Raw genomic sequence first — 19244 nt, forward strand, 5'->3', positions numbered from 1 at the left:
TACCACGGATATCCAGTAAATTCAATTAGTCTTGCATCTGTGGTATAGCAACATCTGAGAGGTATGCTGAGCTTCGAAGAAATCCAGTTAATATGCTTGTCTTTACTTTGAGCCAGAAGGTGCTTCTGATCTAAACTAGGATTGTACCAACATTTTGGAGAGAGTCTAGTGAAAGGAAAGACTAAGAGGGATGACATGATAGCAGTGTTTCACTATTTGAGGGACTGCCACAAGGAAGAGGTGGTTAACCTATTCTCCAAAGCACTTGTAGATAGGACAAATTAATCAAGAAGAGAACCAACCTAGAACTAAGGAGAAATTTCCTGACAGAACAATTAATCAGTGGAACAACTTGCCTCCAGAAATTGTGGGTGCTCCACACTGGAGGTTTTAAAGAAGAGATTGGACAGCCATTTGTCTGAAATGTTATAAGATCTCCTGCTTGAGTAGAGATTGGATAGAGGACTTCCAAGGTCCCTTCCAACTCTGCATTTCTACTAAATTAAGGAAGGGGGAAAGAAAAAGGGAAACACCACTACTAAGAATCTTGTTCGTGGAAATTACTGGTACAAGTAATTACTCGATCATGGGCATTACCTCCAACAAACAATGTATTTTGGGTGCGTTTTCAGATAGTGTCAATGGCAAGTACTCACAACATAGTTTCCACTGGCTGGGTATTTACAAAATGGCTGCCACGCGAATATAATTTTCCTCCAACTCGTTTCGCCTCTGAAGATGCTGTCTAACACTCCTTGCTTTCTTTAGGTATACCCTCTCTCCCAAATCCATGGACAAGCCATCGTATATCTACCCAGAAGTTCCTAAAAATGACTGTGAAGCCTATGCAATGACCAGTTATATTACTGGGAGCAAGGAAGCAGTGAACAATGTCAAAGCTGGTCCTTTGCGTAGCTGAATAGCAACGTGTCCATTTATTTTTCCTTGAAAGCCATATTTAGAAAAACGTAAAAACTTGCATGCCACAGAGATGTTTAGAAACTATCTAGCATCATTCTAGTAGCCTATTTAAGCCTGCAGCCTTGTTGGATTGTTACCCATGGGTTGAGTTTACATTTGAGGGCAAAATCACGCAAAGCCACATTGCTCAGCTTTGTGGGTTATCAAATATGTGCTGCTCCGAGTCATCTTCCAGTGGATGAGAGAAAATCTGTTTGTTCTTTCCCTCTTAAACTATTACATAACATTTACAAGGCAAGCATTATCATTTATTCATGCAACATGTCATACGTTATAAAAGTGGCTAGATAACTGCATTTATTAAATAAATTTTGGTGGGGGTGGAGCCCAACACCACAAGATACAACTAATATCTCTAAGTTCGTCTCTCTCTAGTTTTTTCCCATACTTCCATCAGCCATTGCCAGATTTCACAAATGAAAGATATTGCACCAAAAAGACATGGGCAAGGAGAAGGCATACTATCACATTAATATTTATGATTTTAAAAAAAAGATCTCCATGTGGTACATAAAGTGCTTCTAGAATTGGTGCAATCAAAAATAAAGGGAAAAATCCTTCTCATTTAGATACTAACAAATGCATACAAACAGAAAAAGTACTTTTTACAGCCTTGAGATCAAGCAAGATCAGGATTCATTCAAAATGCCTCCATTGTGAGAGGGAAGAATTGGTAAAAGTCACTATACAACAAACAATCAAACATCCCCCCCCCAATGACAATAGTGCCCAAACCCATCACCCAAAAAATAAAATAAAATGCTATAATACATATAAATACTATCAAGAAATAGGGAGGCAACTTCATTATCGAGAGATTTGGCATGCTGGAATATGATTTTCCTGTAAATATTCAGGCGATTTGTAGAAATATTGTCTCCATCCCATCACAAATTTTAACTTTTGTTGCCGTTTGCGAAACCACAATGCAGACATTTAAAAAGGCATTTGGTACTTTAGGATATTTCTAATGGCAGAAAATATCTTACAAAAAAAAATAAAATTACTTATTCTAAAAGACCAGAAGAGCATGATGCTAAAAACAACAAAAAGCAGATTTTGGGGCGAACAGAACACTTATGGCATACATACAGTCTAGACAAATTAAGAGGAAACAAAATGAGTTCGTTCTTCCGGTACATTATTGTGGTTGTTTTTTTTTAATTGCAAGAAAATAAAACTTAAAAATCATTGTTCCAAAGTAAACGTGAACCGTAATACTATACCTGTAAAATGATTAATTCCATTCATTGCCATTAAAAAGTATGTAAAACATTTATTAAGGGCTTTTGCCTACAGAGGCACGACATAAATAGACAAGTCCTGCTGAAATGTCATTAGAGTATACATCAACCAGTGGGTAATTTGTTGTGGAAATTTCAGAAATACTATCCACAAGCGAAAGAAAGTTATTTCCCATTGCTGGATTCAGACATCGGCACTGGACAGAAGCTTCTCGCTCCACCGTGCACTCGTTCTGCTCCATCTCCTGAAAAAAGTCTGCTGGAAAATCAAAAAAGTGCTTGCAGAACTTGCTCCGAGAATAGAATCTTTGTTGTACTAGTAAGATAACAATAAGAAGAAGAACAATAAGAAGAAGCAGGAGCAGGCGCCCACTTAATCCACGCCTTCAAATCCTTGAGCGTTTTCAACGGCCATAAGAAGCTTCTCTCGCAATTCTTCAAAAGATTCATACGGAGGTAAGTCAAGGCGATTAAAGCTGCAATGGAAGAGGGTTGGAGATTGAAGTTTGTTTCAAATTAAGCATTTGGCTTTTCAGACTGCGAAAAGACGCATTGCATTTCCGAAGAATTTCACCTTTTTTTAAAAACAAACAAACAAACACCACCATGTTTGAAAGGAAAATCTCTTGAGAAGTGACCAATGAGCAAAATTCCCAGCTAGATGTTCAGGTAATACCTGGTCAGTTCTAATTCTGCAGTGAACCTGTGTGTAAATGTAATCCAGGGCTCCCAAACCGTGAAAAGGTAAGATTTGCGGCATTACATTTAGCCAATTGATAGACTAAATCTGACTTCCTATGTGGGCTTGTAGAGAACAGAAATGGAAGAAGGAGGGCTAAGTTGTCATAGCTTGATAGATTTCTCGGGTGGAATTCCATGGGTGACATACCACAGTCACAACCAATACCGGCTTTAGCTTTTTCTCCATCAAATCCTCCATTTCCCCTCACCAGCCCTGTCCCTCTGTGCCATTTCTCAATTTGTTCAGAAATACCTCCCAACACTGAGATGTAACTTTTCAACAGAAAAATACTATCTACTCCTATAAAGCTATAAAACCAGTGCTATGGCTCAACGGTTATGATGCTGGGCTTGTCGGCTGGAAAGCCGGCAGCTCAGGTTCAAGACCCAAGCATTCTGCGACGGGGTGAGCTCTCGTCCTGTTCACCTAGCAGTTTGAAAATATGGCAATGCGAGTAGATAAATAGATACCACTTTTGTTAAAGTTCCTCCCCACAGTACTTTGCAACATCATACTGGCCACATGACTGCAAAATATCTTTGGACAGCATTGACTCATTGGCCTTGAAACGGAAATGAACATTGTCCCCTATAGTGGAGTAAAATCCCCTTTCTCTTCTCTTTACTTCCTTTCCCTTTCTTTCCTAACATAAGCCTACTATTAAATATTTTTTTAGCTGTAAGAACTGCATTTCCCATGTTAGTGGCATGCTAGCTAAACCTAGAAAAAAGTGTTAAAGGCAAAAATTGAAATTTTTCATTTAAGTGTAGCCTAAATATAATTAATATCAGCCCTCATTTATTTAATAATAGTACCATGACCCAGGTATATATGAAAATTACATTTTGATGTACGTAAATATGAGACGCCCATACAAGGTCTCTGGAAATGCTCCTCTTCACTAGATTTCTGGAAAAATGAAAAGTAATCATCTTTCCGATTCAAGTTTAAAAGAAACCGCTATCCTATCAAATCATTCTGCCGTGCGTAGGCAATGAGTTCCTCTTTGGATCTCCTGAACTTCAATATCTTTCACCCCTAATAACAGAAAGTCCAAAGGAGAGGATTTCTGCCAGTTGTATTCCAAATTTTATGGAGGAGCCAGACCTTTTATCCTTGCAGAATGTCCTTTCAGGTGCAAATTAGGTATTGCCAGAAGCAACAGCAGCCAAATGCCTGAGCAGATGGTTGCTATGCTTAGCCTTTTGATTACTAATACTTAATTCTTTTAAAGAGTAGGACAATCTGTGCCTAAGAATTGCTTCTGAAACGTCCCTTATTTCCTTGAAGGGAACATACTTCGAGGGGGAAAAGAGTGACAGGTTTCTTGGCTTGTATGAGACTGGAAACCCCTTCCAGACAATTTCATCTAAGGACAAAAATATCTTGGTGGACCCGTTGAAGAATATACTTTTTTCAACATGTATTTCAACACGTTCTCGCCATATGCAGTTTTTAACAGCCGATGCCTTTTTCATTCCCACATTTTCTCCTTCCTCCCCTTCAATTTTCTAGAGAAGAAGCAGGTCTCTCTGCTCTTTCAGATCTTTCTCCCTGTCTTTATTTTCCCCCAATTATTCCATTTTTTTTTTATAATGAAGGGAAAAAAAGGGTTACTTGTTTGAGCCTACTTTGAAAGAAGGGCATCGGGAAATTTTTAAAATGCTTATCAAATTTGACTTCTTTCTATAGACTACCATATTTTTCAGAGTATAAGACACACTTCCCCCTCCCCCAAAAGAGGGTGCAAATTTGGGTGCGACTTATACACTGAATGCAGCCCTGCCCACCCACTGCCCCCCACAGCAATTTACCTCCTTGCAGCAAGCAGCAAGAAGAAACAGCCCGTTTCAGCTTCAGCACAGCCTGATTAGCACAAGAACAATCAAGAAGTTGATTGTTGGTTGGATCGGCTTCCTGACCTTCAGCTGTTTCAGGCTGCAGGGATTGTCATTGGCTATTGCTGCGCAGGCCTCCGCTGCTTGCTGCAAGGAGGCAAATTGCTGGTAGGCAGATTTTTTTTTCTTGTGCTAATCAGGCTGTGCCGAAAATGAAACTAAAGCAGGCTGGTGGCTGCAACGAGGCAAACTGCTGGGAGGCAGATTTTTCCCCCCCATGATTTCCATCCAAAAAAAGGGAGGTGCATCTTACACACTGAAAAATACTGTATTTTTATTCTTAAGGGTTTTGGTAGACTGACTTAGAATTAACTGAGCTAATAGCTCTCCTTTTCTGAACTACTCTGGAAATATGGCATAACGGTCACCTGGAAATTTGCCACTTAAAAGCTTTGGGATTGGCATGTGGGAGATGATCGGCTTTCCTTATATCTGTAACCACAATATATTAAAAATGAGGATTGCCCAGATTGTATCAACCAACAAATGTTTGTAAGGAGGGAGTATTCTTTAACAATTGGTGCTCAGAACAAGGTACTGCTATCTCCCCTAAATTTTTTTTTTACTGTTGACCATAAATTTTATGGAGTGAATTTTATGGAATGAAAAACAGTGAAGTTTTATTGCTGTGTCTTCTAAAACGTCTCAGTTTTCAAGATTTTACAACAATCTTAATAGCAAGAACATTTTAATTACTGCTTTTTGAATCCATAAATACACACATCTAATATATAAAAGTTAATGGGAAAAGTTTACATAGGGAAGAACTCCCATCGCATTTAACTGAAAGAGCATTCCTTGGAGATGTCTAAATTTAATCACTGTAAATGTAATGCTTGATGTTTTATTACTCACCAGGTGTGAGCTCTGGGTAACTTATCAGGGCTTCCCCATTGCTCTATTGTAAACAGCTGAGGACCGTTTGAACCTGGTTCAAGAGAAGGAGATAAATGGGTCAGATGGTCATATGAACAGACTTGTTAAATTGCAGCTTGTAACCTTGTCTACCTCCTTGACGTCAACTCTGCTAGGAGTTAGCTAGGAGTTTCAGCAATCCCAGTATGCCTAGAGGAGAGAAGAAGACTGTTCTAACTCAGCTGAGATCGCTAAAGAAGAGTGGCTTAGGTTAGAAATATGTCTAAGAATGTGTTTGCTAGGAGTGAATAAAATACTTTTGCTATTAATGAACTGAACTATGAAGAGGAAGCCAAGAATTAAGTAGATCAAAAAGATCAGGGTGCTGGGAACAAGATCACATACATGCACAAGAGTGAATTAAACCCCCAACCCAGTCAGTCGGTAGGATTTAAAGTAGAAGAAAACAACACATGGTCCAGATTCTTCTGAAAGATCCACCCCCTTTATACCATGATCAAGACATGCTTAGTGTTATGAGTTGAGAACCAATGAATGAATGAATGACCATCCATCCACCTTCCCATCCTTCCCATCCATCCATCCACCTTCTCATCCATCCATCCGTCCACCCACCCACCCACCCATCCACCTTCCCATTCATGCATCCATCCGTCTGTCCGTCCGTCCACCGTCCATCCATCTATCCATCCATCCAACCGTCTGTCCACCCACCCAACTCATCCCATCTCATCCCTCCCTTCCTGTAGACATTCAGTGCATTTCAGTCAAAATTCTGTGTCTGCTGAATGCCTAAATTCCAATCTTTAGCAATTTCCATTGAAAAGAGGATTTGATTTAGGAAGAAAAGCTGAAAGGTTCCATATCTGGAATCTTGGCAAGTCCTTAGTAGGAGGACCAGAAACAATAATCATCTGATAGTATAATGTTGCTTTATATCTTTCACAGAGTTGCACTTTAGTATTACTTTTCCAACTTTTCCAACATTACTTTTCCAACATCCAACATTAGCAGTAGAGTGGTCCCAAGGGAAATATATTACCAAACATATGCAGTGAAGCAAGCAGTAAAGGATACTTCCCGGTGTACTCATATGTTACCACCGCTACACAAATTGCATTGGTTGCCAGTAAGCTTCTGGGTGCAATTCAAGGAGCTGGTCACCACCCTTCATGGCATAGATCTTGGTTATGAGGGACCATCTATCTCCAATGGCTTCTACCAGCCCAGTATGCTTTGGGCAGAATGGGTCTGCTCTAGGTCCCTTCAATTAAATGCTGTCATAAGGGATCAAGAAAGTGTTCCTTCTGTCATAGCCCTTGTCCTCTAGAAGTGTATCCTCCACCCCAAGACGATGACAGTGTCTTTTTCTTGGAGCTCCAGAAATTCCTTAAGGCCTGGCTGTGCTCCTAGGCCTGAGGGTTAAGGGACTGTTATCTACTGGTCCCATTCCCCCCCTCCCCCATCTTAATTTTGTACTATCTGTAATTCTAATTGTTGTAGTCTGAGCTGTCTGTTTCTGTGAAGTTTTACTTTTAACTGTTTTCTGGGGATTTTGTAAGCTGCCCAGAGTTTGGTTATGGGCCTGGTCCTTTGGAATGCCCCCTTCCCTGTGGACATACGATTTCCATGTTGATAGCTTTCCAAAGCAGTTCAAAACAGAACTTTTTTTGGAGGAGTTTGGGCCGTGATACCATCTTAGTTGGCTTATGGTTTCACTTTGTAATTCACTTTATATTCTTTTTATTCATTGGTTTGTGAATCTTTTAACTGTGTAGTTTTATTGTGTATTTTTTTCCCTGTGAACCACCGAGAGACCTTAAGGATTACGGAGGTCGATAAATGGGGTTAATAAAAGAAATCCTGGCATACCATTGTATTTAGGATGGAAAGAATAGGCCAGTGTTGCTTATAAGAGAGCAATTTCCAAGACATCCCATGCAAATAATTAGAGATAATCAAAATCACTCACCATAAAGTTCAGCAAATCCATTCATAGGCACGCGTGACGTCCCAGTTACAAATTGCAAAAGCCGGATACGTTTTTCAGCATCCATCAGTAAAACGGCCTATAAAAAATATCATTATGAAAGCTGATGAATGAATTAGCAATGAATTTCACACGGGCTTTCTGTTTTTTAATAAGGACTTTGCAAGTGATAAGGCAATTTAAGAACAGGCTGCGATCTTTTTTTTTTTGGGGAGTTGAAGCATCAGAATGAATCATTGTTACCTTCCAAAACCACTGAATGACAGGGTGGTTTGGACAATATCCGTTCTTGTAGATTGCATGTTGTCTCCAGTCATTCACATCAACATCGCCAAGACCACACATTAGCAACTGTGAAGGAATGACATTGTTGAGAAAGGAAATCAGGACATGGACTATGAGCATTTATTTTCTATCACAGAGGGATAGAATCAAGATCACGTGAAGTGTTAATGCCACTTTATAATGCCACACTTGGAATACTGCATTCAGTTTTGGTCGCCACGATGTAAAAAAGATGTGGAGACTCTAGAAAGAGTGCAGAGAAGAGCAACAAAGATGATTAGGGGACTGGAGGCTAAAACATATGAAGAATGGTGGCAGGAACTGGGTATGTCTAGTTTAATGAAAAGAAGGACTAGGGGTGCCATGATAGCAGTGTTCCAATATCTCAGGGGTTGCCACAAAGAAGAGGGAGTCAAGCTATTCTCCAAAGCACCTGAGGGCAGGATAAGAAGCAAACTAATCAAGGAGAGAAGCAACTTAGAATTTCTCCTGAGAACTAAGGAGAAACTTCCTGCCAGTTAGAACAATTAACAAGAACAGTTTTTCCCCCCGAAGGCCATCACTCTGCTAAACAAATAATTCCCTCAACACTGTCAAACTATTTACTAAATCTACACTACTATTAATCTTCTCATCATTTCCATCACCAATCTCTTTCCACTTATGACTGTATGATTGTAACTTTTTGTTGCTATCATTAAGGGTTAAATTGTACCCTATGACCATCATTTGTGTTGTAAATGTTATACCTTGATGAAGGTATTTTTTTTTCTTTTTCTTTTATGTACACTGAAAGCATATGCACCAAAACAAATTCCTTGTGTGTCCAATCACACTTGGCCAATAAATTCTATTCTATTCTATTCTATTCTATTCTATTCTATTCTATTCTATTCTATTCTATTCTATTCTATTCTATTCTAATCAGTGGAATAATTTGCCTCCAGAAGTTGTGAATGCTCCAACAATGGAAATTTTTAAGAAGAGGTTGGATAACCATTTGTCTGAAGTGATGTAGGGTTTCCTGCCTAAGCAGGAGGTTGGACGAGTCTCTTCCAACTCTGATATTATATTATATTATATTATATTATATTATATTATATTATATTATATTATATTATATTATATTATATTATATTATATTAGTTGTGATCCGGGAAGCAAATACATAGGTATGTATATGTGTATATGAGTGTTACAATCCTTGTAGATTATGCACCAGTGAATATTTTGAAACCTTTCTCTTTTAGTATAATAACGTGCATAACTAGAACTGTTTTATCTCTATTAAATAAGAATAACCTTCATGAAAAAAAATCATTTCAGAGCAAACATTGCAACACATGAGGCTCAGTTAAAATACAAGCTCACATATTTTAAAAATGAACAATTCTCTATGTGGCCCAAAGGTGCTTTTTCAGAAGGCAACTGGACTTTGTTTTCTCTTTGAAGACGTTTCACTTCTCATCCAAGAAGCTTCTTCAGCTCTTACTGGGTGGTGGGGAATGGAAGATCTGAAGAAGCTTCTTAGATGAGAAGCGAAACGTCTTCAAAGAAAAAAACAAGAAAGTCCAGTTGCCTCCTGAAAAAGCATCTTTGGAACAACCATGGCCTGGATGATTGAGACTCTACAGAATCCTCTCTGTATTTATTGAGTACTAAGGATTACTATATTATTGTATACAGGACTAATATATTATTTTTTATTTATCAAATTTGCATAACCGCCCATCTCACAAATAGTGACCCTGCGTGGCACTTAATATTTACAGGCTGTGGCAGGCTGCATGAATTTTATTAATTTTTTTCTATGGAAAAAGAGCAAAACTTCTCTTTAGTTATAGCACTCATACCTTGTCTTTTTTTTAAAAAAAACACATTACTTCGAGGAACATAAAAGTTTGAAAACCACATTCTAAGTTTGTTTCCTTTATTCCTCTCATTTACCCCTCTGCGTACTGTGTTCTATTTGATCTGTAAATTGGAAAACAGTCATTGCTGCTGTAAGCCCAACTTTTACTTTTACCTGCTTCACTAGGAGTGAGTAGATGGCTGAAAACGCTTTGTTCCAAAATCCAAGCAGGTTTTTCAGAAGTCAAGCAGTTGTAAGGCCCTCGGACACCCTCCCTGAACCTCCCCTACTCTCTCATGCCTTTGCTCCCTTCCCAACTGGCAGCACCTGCCAGCTGTGCCACTGACTTGATTGTCTGAAGCTTCAGGAAGTTGATTCACATAATGACTGGAACATTCATTTAACAATGGCAATGGGGACAGTCTGAACTGCTGTCATTAAGTGAAGCAATTGCACTTGATGACCACTTACCCAGCAGTAATCCTGGTCCCAACTGCTGTCATTGGTCAAAGACTACCTGTAGAGGATCGCGCTACAGGTTGTTTTATTTTCTGGAGGTTGCTTTAAATATTTTTTAGCTGGCAATAGGAACTCTGAAAACATGCTTGTGTGTTAATAAAAAGTCTCATCTAAAACTGGAGAAATCTTTGCAGAATTTAGGACAATAAGGGTTTTTCCCCCCCCCCTCTCCACTCAAGACATGCAAGGATCTCTCTAATTGCTTCCATCAAAGAAACCCCGGCTTAAAGACAACATCAAAATGCAACTAACCTCCAGTTCGTTTTCATCGAAAATTTTAATTAAGTCCGTGGGCAGGAGTTCTGTAAATCCCTGAAACCAGAATGAGGGGTGGGGGAAGAGAGAAAAACAAATGGATTTCAATACATTTTCAATATATACGTCTCTTAGTTTAACACTGCTGAGATATTTTAACATTTCAAAGTCAAAGCTCAGAGGAGAGCTACAACGAACAGCTTTTCATTCAGAGAACTCGGGAGATGTGGGGAGACAAGGGAAGCACCAGAGGTCTGGAAGATAAAAAAAGTGTTCTGTAATCTCAGACGCTTAGGCAGCTTCTACAGGGAGTTGCTGGTTCTTGCCAAGAGTAATTCCATGTGACAGGTTGTGTGCATTCACCTCTGCCATGGGTCCCGAGGTCTGCTTGAATTGGAGCTGAAACAGTATATATGCCAATCAAGGAGGGAAGAAAGAACGACAGGCAACCTTCACCCATTTCTTCTGTTTCTCAAATCGGAACATAAAGAATGATCAGGCAAAACTCAGAAGGATTTGGTGGTGAAGGAATAACGGTGGTTTTTATAATGAAGTTCAGTGTTCTGAGTAATGGGCACATGGCTGGGTCCTACCCGCAATGGACAATTCAATCTCTGGGCCACCATTTTATTTTTGAAAGCAGGGCACTCATTTCCTACTCCTCCCTCTCCCATTTTCCACACAGAATTCACTGTCTTCCTTTGATTTGCAAAGGTGTAGAAAGAAGAAATGAGCTGAGGGAAGAAGGAAAGGAGGGAGGGAGGGAGGGAGGGAAGGATTCAAAATATTCATTTAGAAGTTTATACGAAAATTCAGTACAGCACTGATTTTTCATTTGTGTTCATATATACTCCTAGATGTATTTTTTTGAATCCCTCCCTCCTTCCCTTCCCTGTCTCCCTCTCTCCTTTCCCTCCCTCTCTTCCCTCCTCCCCCCTTTTCTTTCTTTCTTTCTTTCTTTCTTTCTTTCTTTCTTTCTTTCTTTCTTTCTTTCTTTCTTTCTTTCTCTCTCTCTCTCTCTCTCTCTCTCTCTTTCTTTCTTTCTTTCTTTCCTTCCTTCTTTCTTTCTTGTGGCGAAGATGAACAATGTATTGTCAGTGAAAAGTCTCACCTCAAGAAATGCATTCATCTGCTTTTGAACCCTGTTGACAAATCTCCACTGGATGACTAAACTACAGGACACAAAGAAAAATGCAATGTTTCATTAGGAGAAAACAGAATGACTTGAATAGTTTAAACCACATCCCCTAACTTTTTCTGGGTTTCCATTTTGACCTTCAATAATCTTTCATTTAATTTAAATAAAACAGTAAATAAAATAGATGAGGCAAATACAATCTTCACATTTCCAGATCCAATTTTACTATCTGCAAAGCACATGAATACACAGAGACTTTGGGTAATTCCTAAGATATTCTTTCATAATCCAATGGGATGATTGTAGAATATTATTGATGAGCCTAAAGGAGTAATTCGAAGAGAACTTTTTTCCATTTTTATATCTGGTTATTTAAATAGATTTAAATACATCCCTTAAAGTGCAAGTTAAAACTTTTCCAAGGAGAGATTTACTGTGTACAGATGGCCTGAAATTAGCTTTATGTTTTCTATGGATATTGAACTCAATGCATTATATTCATTTAGTAAGAATTAAAAGCTATATTTAAAAACTACTTATAATGGGTACTCTGAGGTGATAAGCCTACATTTCATAATTAGGGCATTAAACCAAACAGGTTCTCTTTCCACCTTCTGTTGAATGACCAAAAATGAAAAAAGAAGATCTATTAGCATAATATGTTACCTTCATATTAGGGTTCCTGCAACTCCAGACTCATTCTCTACTAAAAACTTCAATATTTCCTTAAACATTGGACAAACTGTTTCTATTTTATTTTTCAGATAGTCCTCACTTATCAACGATAATGCGGACTGGAATTTTCATTACTAAGCAACAAGAACTGAGGGCGGGGGTTGGGTACTGTGGCACAGCACGAATGGAGCGGGGGCGGGGATCACTGAGAGGAGAAGTGGAGGGAATAGGAGCAACTTACAGGAACAACTAGCAACTTCTTGCTGGCTTTCTCATTAACTTGTCTTATAGGAAGTTGTAGAGAAGGTTGCAAATGACCGATTACATGTGGCTGTAGGCCTCTGCAACTGTCCCAGATGTGAGCTGGTTGCCAAGCATCCAAAACATAATCCCATGACTGCAAGGATGCTGGAATGGGTGGACGAATTTTAAGTCCGCGTTTCAGTGCCGTTGTTTGAATGGCTGTTGAATGAATATCTCGGGGACTACCTGTGCTTTAAAACTCTTTTTACTGCAAACCCTATTCTCTAAACCAGGGGTGTCAAACTCGATTTCATTGAGGGTCACATCAGGGTTGTGTTTGACCTTCATGGGGCATGGCCAGGGTGTGTGTGGCCAGCTTGATGTCACTCATTTCAGGGGAGCCTTTGTGGCCCAAGTGCTCTGACAGTGAAAACGGAGCTTGGGAGGGCCATGCACAGACCTTGGGAGGACCAGAGGCACCGTGGGTCGATCCTTCTCTGTTTCCAGGGTGGCCCCCACGGGCCAGATCTAAGCACCCAACACACTTTGATAAGCAGAAACAATATTTTACATGGAAAAACCAGGAGGAGAGATCATCCTGATTATGGAAAGGCTCTTTCCATAATTTCCCCTTTGACTGGGGCCAACAATTTCATTTCAACACAAGCTCATCTATCAAAGCATTTAAATCTCACTGAATGCAGCTTAGAATTTTGTGCTCTATTTTAATTACAACAGGGTTTGCCACTTAATCAATTTAACCTGCCCTGTCATCTATAATAGTGAGGAGGTATAATTTTTTAAAATAAATAAACAGAAACAAATGAACATGGAACTTAGGCAACATGGGATGCCTAAGTCTACAGCTATTTCTAAAAGAGTTTAAACATTTGTATGGTTTTTGTGATAGTCTTTTTGAAATCCATTTTCACCTTCTAAACTATCCCGATGGCTAAAACATTAAACTGAGAAAGTAAATCGTTTTTTTAAAAAAAAAACTTACTCTATATATTCCCTTTTATTTTCATTTGTGACCGTGATTTCCGACCCGTTTGGCTTCAAGTCAACTTGATATGTCTGCAAAGACAGAAGTATAGATAAGTAGACTTATTTTAGAAAGATTAAAACGGTTAGTTACCAGACACCAACTAATTATATTTTGAAATACACAATTTCTCTGCTGTTCTAATATTTTTTTTTACATATAATGTGGGTCAAGCTCCAATTTTATATTTCCTTTTAGTTATTTAATTATTTTAGTTGTTATTGACAAAATGTTCTGAGCTTAGGTTCTAAGAAGAGTTGAACAGATGTAGTGTAATTGATCTATCTGAATCAAGCACTGTGTTTCATTAACAAACTAAAGGGAAGACAGATTGGCATGTCATCTGCTCTGTTATAAAAGGATTAACAGCATTCCCTAGGGACATCAACGGCAGTTTTTGGAATACCAATCAAGTACTGTTGGGTATCTCGGCAGACCCAATAGAGATATTTTGCGCTAGCTTTAGGATTAAAAGAAAATGTATGGCTTAAACTTCCTCAAAAAGTAATAAATTCCAAGGGAAAGTATGCTGATCACGAGCAAATGTTACCTAGGATTTTTTTTTAAAAAAAAACTGATAAGCATCCAGGCAGACATTTGTGTGTACATTTGTAAATTCAGTTTTACAAAGTAACAAAGAGTACAAAGAGAAAAAAATTACATACTGCAATTTTTCTTATATATCTGTATAACAAAGCAAATCTAAAGCAATAAAAGTTGGGACACACATGTCTTTGGACATAGTTGCATAAAATGAGCCTTAAACTATCCCAAAGGTGCTTTTCTCAAGAGGCAACTGGACTTTCTGGTTTTTCTTTAAAGATGTTTCGCTTCTCAACCAAGAAGCTTCTTCAAAGCCTTCAAAGCAAAACCAGAAAGTCCAGTTGTCTCGTGAAAAAAGCACCTTTGGGACAACCATGACCTGAATGACTGAGAATCTCCATAGACATTTAGAGTCTTAACTATGTTTCCAACAAACACACACACACAAATGGAAGCTGATACCTTAAGAAAGGCTAAGTCTACTATGCACATTTTCAACAACTAATTAGCCAGGATAAATAGAAACCAAGAAACGTGTAGCTGGCAAGTGAGGAATACCATACAAGGAGTTAAAGAAACCAGCTATCTAAAATCTAACAGGACACCAAAATTTTAGCCACTGGGCACCAGATCCCAATTTCACGTAATGTAACAATTTTTTTTAAAAAAAAATTAAGCTGCTTAAAATTACACTGTGTTTTATTTGAAAATGGATTGTGAACTTAGTTATCTTAAAATATTCTAACCATTCAAAATTTACAGTTTTAAAGTCGGAGAGTACCGTCTAGGAATACTGCAGGTTCTCAGCTCCCAGAATATAAAAATAATATGGTACATGAGACAAAATTTTAAATGTTCTACATATCAACCTCCCAAAAGAAAGTTGGTTTAATCCAAGGAAAGGAGTTGATGAAACGAGTTAGACTGCAATCGAAATCTAATTTCAAATCAGCTTTAAAGAAGAGCATTTATTTGATATAACCAAGGTACAACAACATTCTGGTACTGTTTACATTATGTCATGGATTGTTGTGTCTTGCCCGCCCTCAGAGCAGCCGGGGCCTTCTTACCTGCTCCCCAACACTGAGGAATGTATGCCTTCCGGCCCAAGTCCTGGCTCCATGCCCCCACAAACTGCAGAAGAAGGAGCATCTCCCTGCCCCAGCCCTGACTCCATGCCCAGGCAAACGGAGCAGCTAGACCCCTCCCCCTCCTCCACAGCAGGTGAGCCTGAGGAGGGTTTACTCCCAAGAACAGCTGATTGGAGTGACCCTCGCATCAGAAGATTGGAGAGGCGGAGGCAACAGAGGGAAGGGAGGGGCAGGCCTTAATGAGTGCTGAGTCATGGAGCCACACCCCATGGCCTATATAAAGGAGCTACTTTCTGGCAGTCTCTGAGTCAGGCAAAAGTCAAACTTATCTTGCTGAAGTCACTTACTGGTCTCCTGCCTGCTCTGAGGACTTTGCTAGGACTTTGGGCAGAGCTGCAGAGGCAAGCCTGATTCGGATTTCCCTGACCCGGCCGTCAGCGGAGGAGTGGGACACGACATGGATGCTGCAGCATTTGAGTGGTGTGGTGGCCTAGAAGTGGAGCTCTTGCCTCACAATCAGGAGGCTGTGAGTTCGATCCTAAGTAGAGGCACATATTCCTCTCTCTGGACACGATGAGAATATATCTGCTGAATATAGCTCCGCATTGGCGACAGGAAGGGCAACCGGCCAGTAAACACTCAGTTCCATTCAGTTGCCCAGATTCCACCCCACAAGGGATTATGGGGCCATTAAAAGATGATGGTGATGATGGATGCTGCGGCATTACATTTCCAAGGTTGCAAATAATCAACATAGTTAAGGGATTTGATTGGACAGGTTTTTCACCCTTCAGGGAAAAATAAATGTTTTGAGAGGTTCATAAAAAAGAAACATGCATATATTTTTAATTCGCCGTGAGCTTAAAACTCACTTATTTATCTGTGCTGGACTGGGTTAGTTTTTTAAGTTTATGGGTTTTTAATGGGTTTTATTTCTAAATTTTAATTCTGGCCAATTTAATAAGTCTTTTAATAGTATTTTAATTGTATTTATAGCTTATTATGTATTTTTACCTGGCTGTGAACCGCCCTGAGTCCTTCGGGAGAAGGGCGGTATACAAATTTAAATAAATAAATAAATAAATAAAATAAATAAATTTAATATTTTTCATTCCCACATTGTGGGAACGCTCCAAATTAGGCATTAAAAAAACGTTACCCTGTCATGGCAACCTAATGATAAAGAAATATAATCATGGGCATGATCCTTTCCTCTGTTTCTGGTCTGAAATAAAAAACTGACCTCAAAAGCACTGTACAACAACAACAAAAATCATAACAACTGCAACAATAGCCCGTTGGAGATGGGTAGCAAATAAACTCAAATTAAAAATAATAATTTGTTGTGCAACTTATGTGCCTATAACATCTACCGTGCATTCTAGTCTTCCGCTAAAAACTTTCATCTTCACAATGAAGGCTGCTACAATAGATACTTTTCCAAGTTCATCAAAAGTTACTCATGTGTGACTTCAGATGTGCCAATAAGCTGTTGCTAAGGTACAGTTTGGCTAACAAGTTTTTCTCAAATTACAGCATTTCACAGGAACATCAAGAGTGACTGTTAACTTGTGGGGGTTATCCAGGAAGGAGATTTTCATACCTGACATTAAACACTGGCAAAGTTAACTAACACATATGAACCTTCTTAATGAGAATAATTCAGAGAGAAACATTACTGTGATACAATCTTCAGCAAATGTAGAAGTGAGATTTATATAAGAAGCTTTTAAAAGAATCACAAGTTTTAACTTACAATGCTTTCATCCTTGTTCTATGTAAAAGAAAATTCAACAGCTAAAGGTTTAAAAATCTATTGATGAATGTGGTAGAAAAACTTGGACTGAATCAGTGGTGAAATCCATTTTTTTTTACTACCGGTTCTATGGGCGTGGCTTGGTGGGTATGGTGTGGCTTGGTGGGCGTGGCTTGATGGGAGTGGCAGGGGAAGGATGCTGCAAAATCTCCATTTCCACCCCACTCCAGGGGAAGGATACTGCAAAATCCCTATTCCCTTCCCATTCCTGGGGGAAGGATATTGCAAAATCTTCATTCCCACCCCACTCTGGAGCCAGCCAGTGGTATTTGCTGGTTCTCTGAACTACTCAAAATTTCCACTACCGGTTCTATGGGCGTGGCTTGGTGGGTATGGTGTGGCTTGGTGGGCGTGGCTTGATGGGAGTGGCAGGGGAAGGATGCTGCAAAATCTCCATTTCCACCCCACTCCAGGGGAAGGATACTGCAAAATCCCTATTCCCTTCCCATTCCTGGGGGAAGGATATTGCAAAATCTTCATTCCCACCCCACTCTGGAGCCAGCCAGTGGTATTTGCTGGTTCTCTGAACTACTCAAAATTTCCACTACCGGTTCTCCAAACTGCTCAAAATTTCTGCTACCAGTTCTCCAGAACCTGTCAGGATTTCACCGCTGGACTGAATGCCTTTGTTTTGAAAGACTGAACTATGGCATGAGTTTTCAAATGTTGGGATTACAAAATATAAATATTTCTTTCTGGGCAAGAAATCTATGTATCACACATTTTTAATAATTAGAATTTAATCTATATATTAGGGACATAGAATATATTACATACTCTTTCTTCCTCCTGTTTTATATTATATAGATAGCCAGTTTTACATAGTGGTTAATAGCGATAGCCCTTAGACTTATATACCGCTTTACAGTTGCTTCACAGCCCTCTCTAAGCGGTTTACACAGTCAGCCTATTGCCCCCAACAATTTGGGTCCTCATTTTACCAACCTCGGAAGAATGGAAGGCTGAGTCAACTTTGAGCCTGGTGGGATTTGAACTGGCGAATTGCAGGCAGATGGCAGTCAGCAGAAGTAGCCTGCAGTAGTGCACTCTAACCATTGTGCCACCAAGACTCTTAAAGTACCAGACTAGAAATTGGGAGATCACAAGTTCTTGTCCTGCCTTGGTCATAAGCCAACTAAAAGATTTTGAGCCAGTCCCTCTCTCTCTCAGCCCTAGTAAGGAGGCAATGGCAAACCACTTCTGAAAAATCTTGCTAAGAAAACTGTAGGGACTAGTCCAGCAATCGCCAGGAGTCAACACTGACTCAAAGGCCGCATGTGTATGTGCGTGTGTATGTCCTTGTCAACCCAATGTGCGTACATGTGTTTCTGGTTGTAGGTATAAATACACACACTGCATACATATAGTTATATACTGTATTTATATGGTGTACCAAAAAGGCAACCCCCATAGGCCAATCGCAATATGCTTTCTTAATTTTCTTTCTTTTCCCCCCCCATGGAAAATGTTATTGCACGACTTGTTCTTAATTAGAAGACTTTAGAAAGCAACAAACAATTGAAACATTTAATCTAATTTATATAATAATTGTCTATGGGGAATTGTGTGTGTGTGTAGCCCCCATAGAAATATATATATGACTGAATTTTTAAGTTGTTCACTCTCCCCTAGATTTATTTATTTTGCCACAAACATTTTTGCATGTATCATTCTATTGGAAATTGTTTATTTGTGAGAGGCTCCAGTGACGTCATCGCTCCTGCTGGGTGCTCTAACAGAGCACTCCGTGTTAGAAGATTGTAAAAGTCAGTGAAACAGAAAAAATCACTGTTCACTGAGCTTAGCATACCCTATGGGAAAAAGGGGGTTATGCAGAGTTGTGGAAAAGTGGCAGATCTGACAGGGGGTTTGCTCTTAAGAGCGAATTTTCCTGGATTTATGGTCCCACCGAATTCCACTCCCTCCAACTTCAAACACGCTCCTGTTTTTTATCAGGAAAAAGGAGTAGGAGAGTCGCTTCTGCTCAAAAGGACTTATTAAATTGATTGATTTTCTAAGCAGACGGGAATTTCACAAGCGTTCGATCTTTG

The 19244-nt window shown here is 39.3% G+C and overlaps 1 protein-coding gene across 8 annotated transcripts in view; it reads right to left on the reverse strand.

Moving 5' to 3' along the window:
- Nucleotides 1–1215: 1215 nt before the first annotated feature.
- NEDD4L (NEDD4 like E3 ubiquitin protein ligase) overlaps nucleotides 1216–19244 on the reverse strand; it is a 356456-nt gene continuing 338427 nt past the window's right edge. For all 8 annotated transcript variants that reach the window (XM_058170485.1, XM_058170487.1, XM_058170484.1 and 5 more), the window contains 7 exons: nucleotides 13702–13775; nucleotides 11754–11814; nucleotides 10640–10699; nucleotides 7975–8082; nucleotides 7714–7810; nucleotides 5721–5793; nucleotides 1216–2701 (listed from right to left, as the gene is read on the reverse strand). In XM_058170485.1, the coding sequence (XP_058026468.1) occupies nucleotides 2599–2701; nucleotides 5721–5793; nucleotides 7714–7810; nucleotides 7975–8082; nucleotides 10640–10699; nucleotides 11754–11814; nucleotides 13702–13775 (576 nt within the window). In that variant the 3' untranslated portion in view covers nucleotides 1216–2598. The remainder of the gene's footprint in view (nucleotides 2702–5720; nucleotides 5794–7713; nucleotides 7811–7974; nucleotides 8083–10639; nucleotides 10700–11753; nucleotides 11815–13701; nucleotides 13776–19244) is intronic.

This window comes from Ahaetulla prasina, chromosome 2 (genome assembly GCF_028640845.1).
Source record: "Ahaetulla prasina isolate Xishuangbanna chromosome 2, ASM2864084v1, whole genome shotgun sequence".
Classification (NCBI taxonomy): Eukaryota; Metazoa; Chordata; class Lepidosauria; order Squamata; family Colubridae; genus Ahaetulla; species Ahaetulla prasina.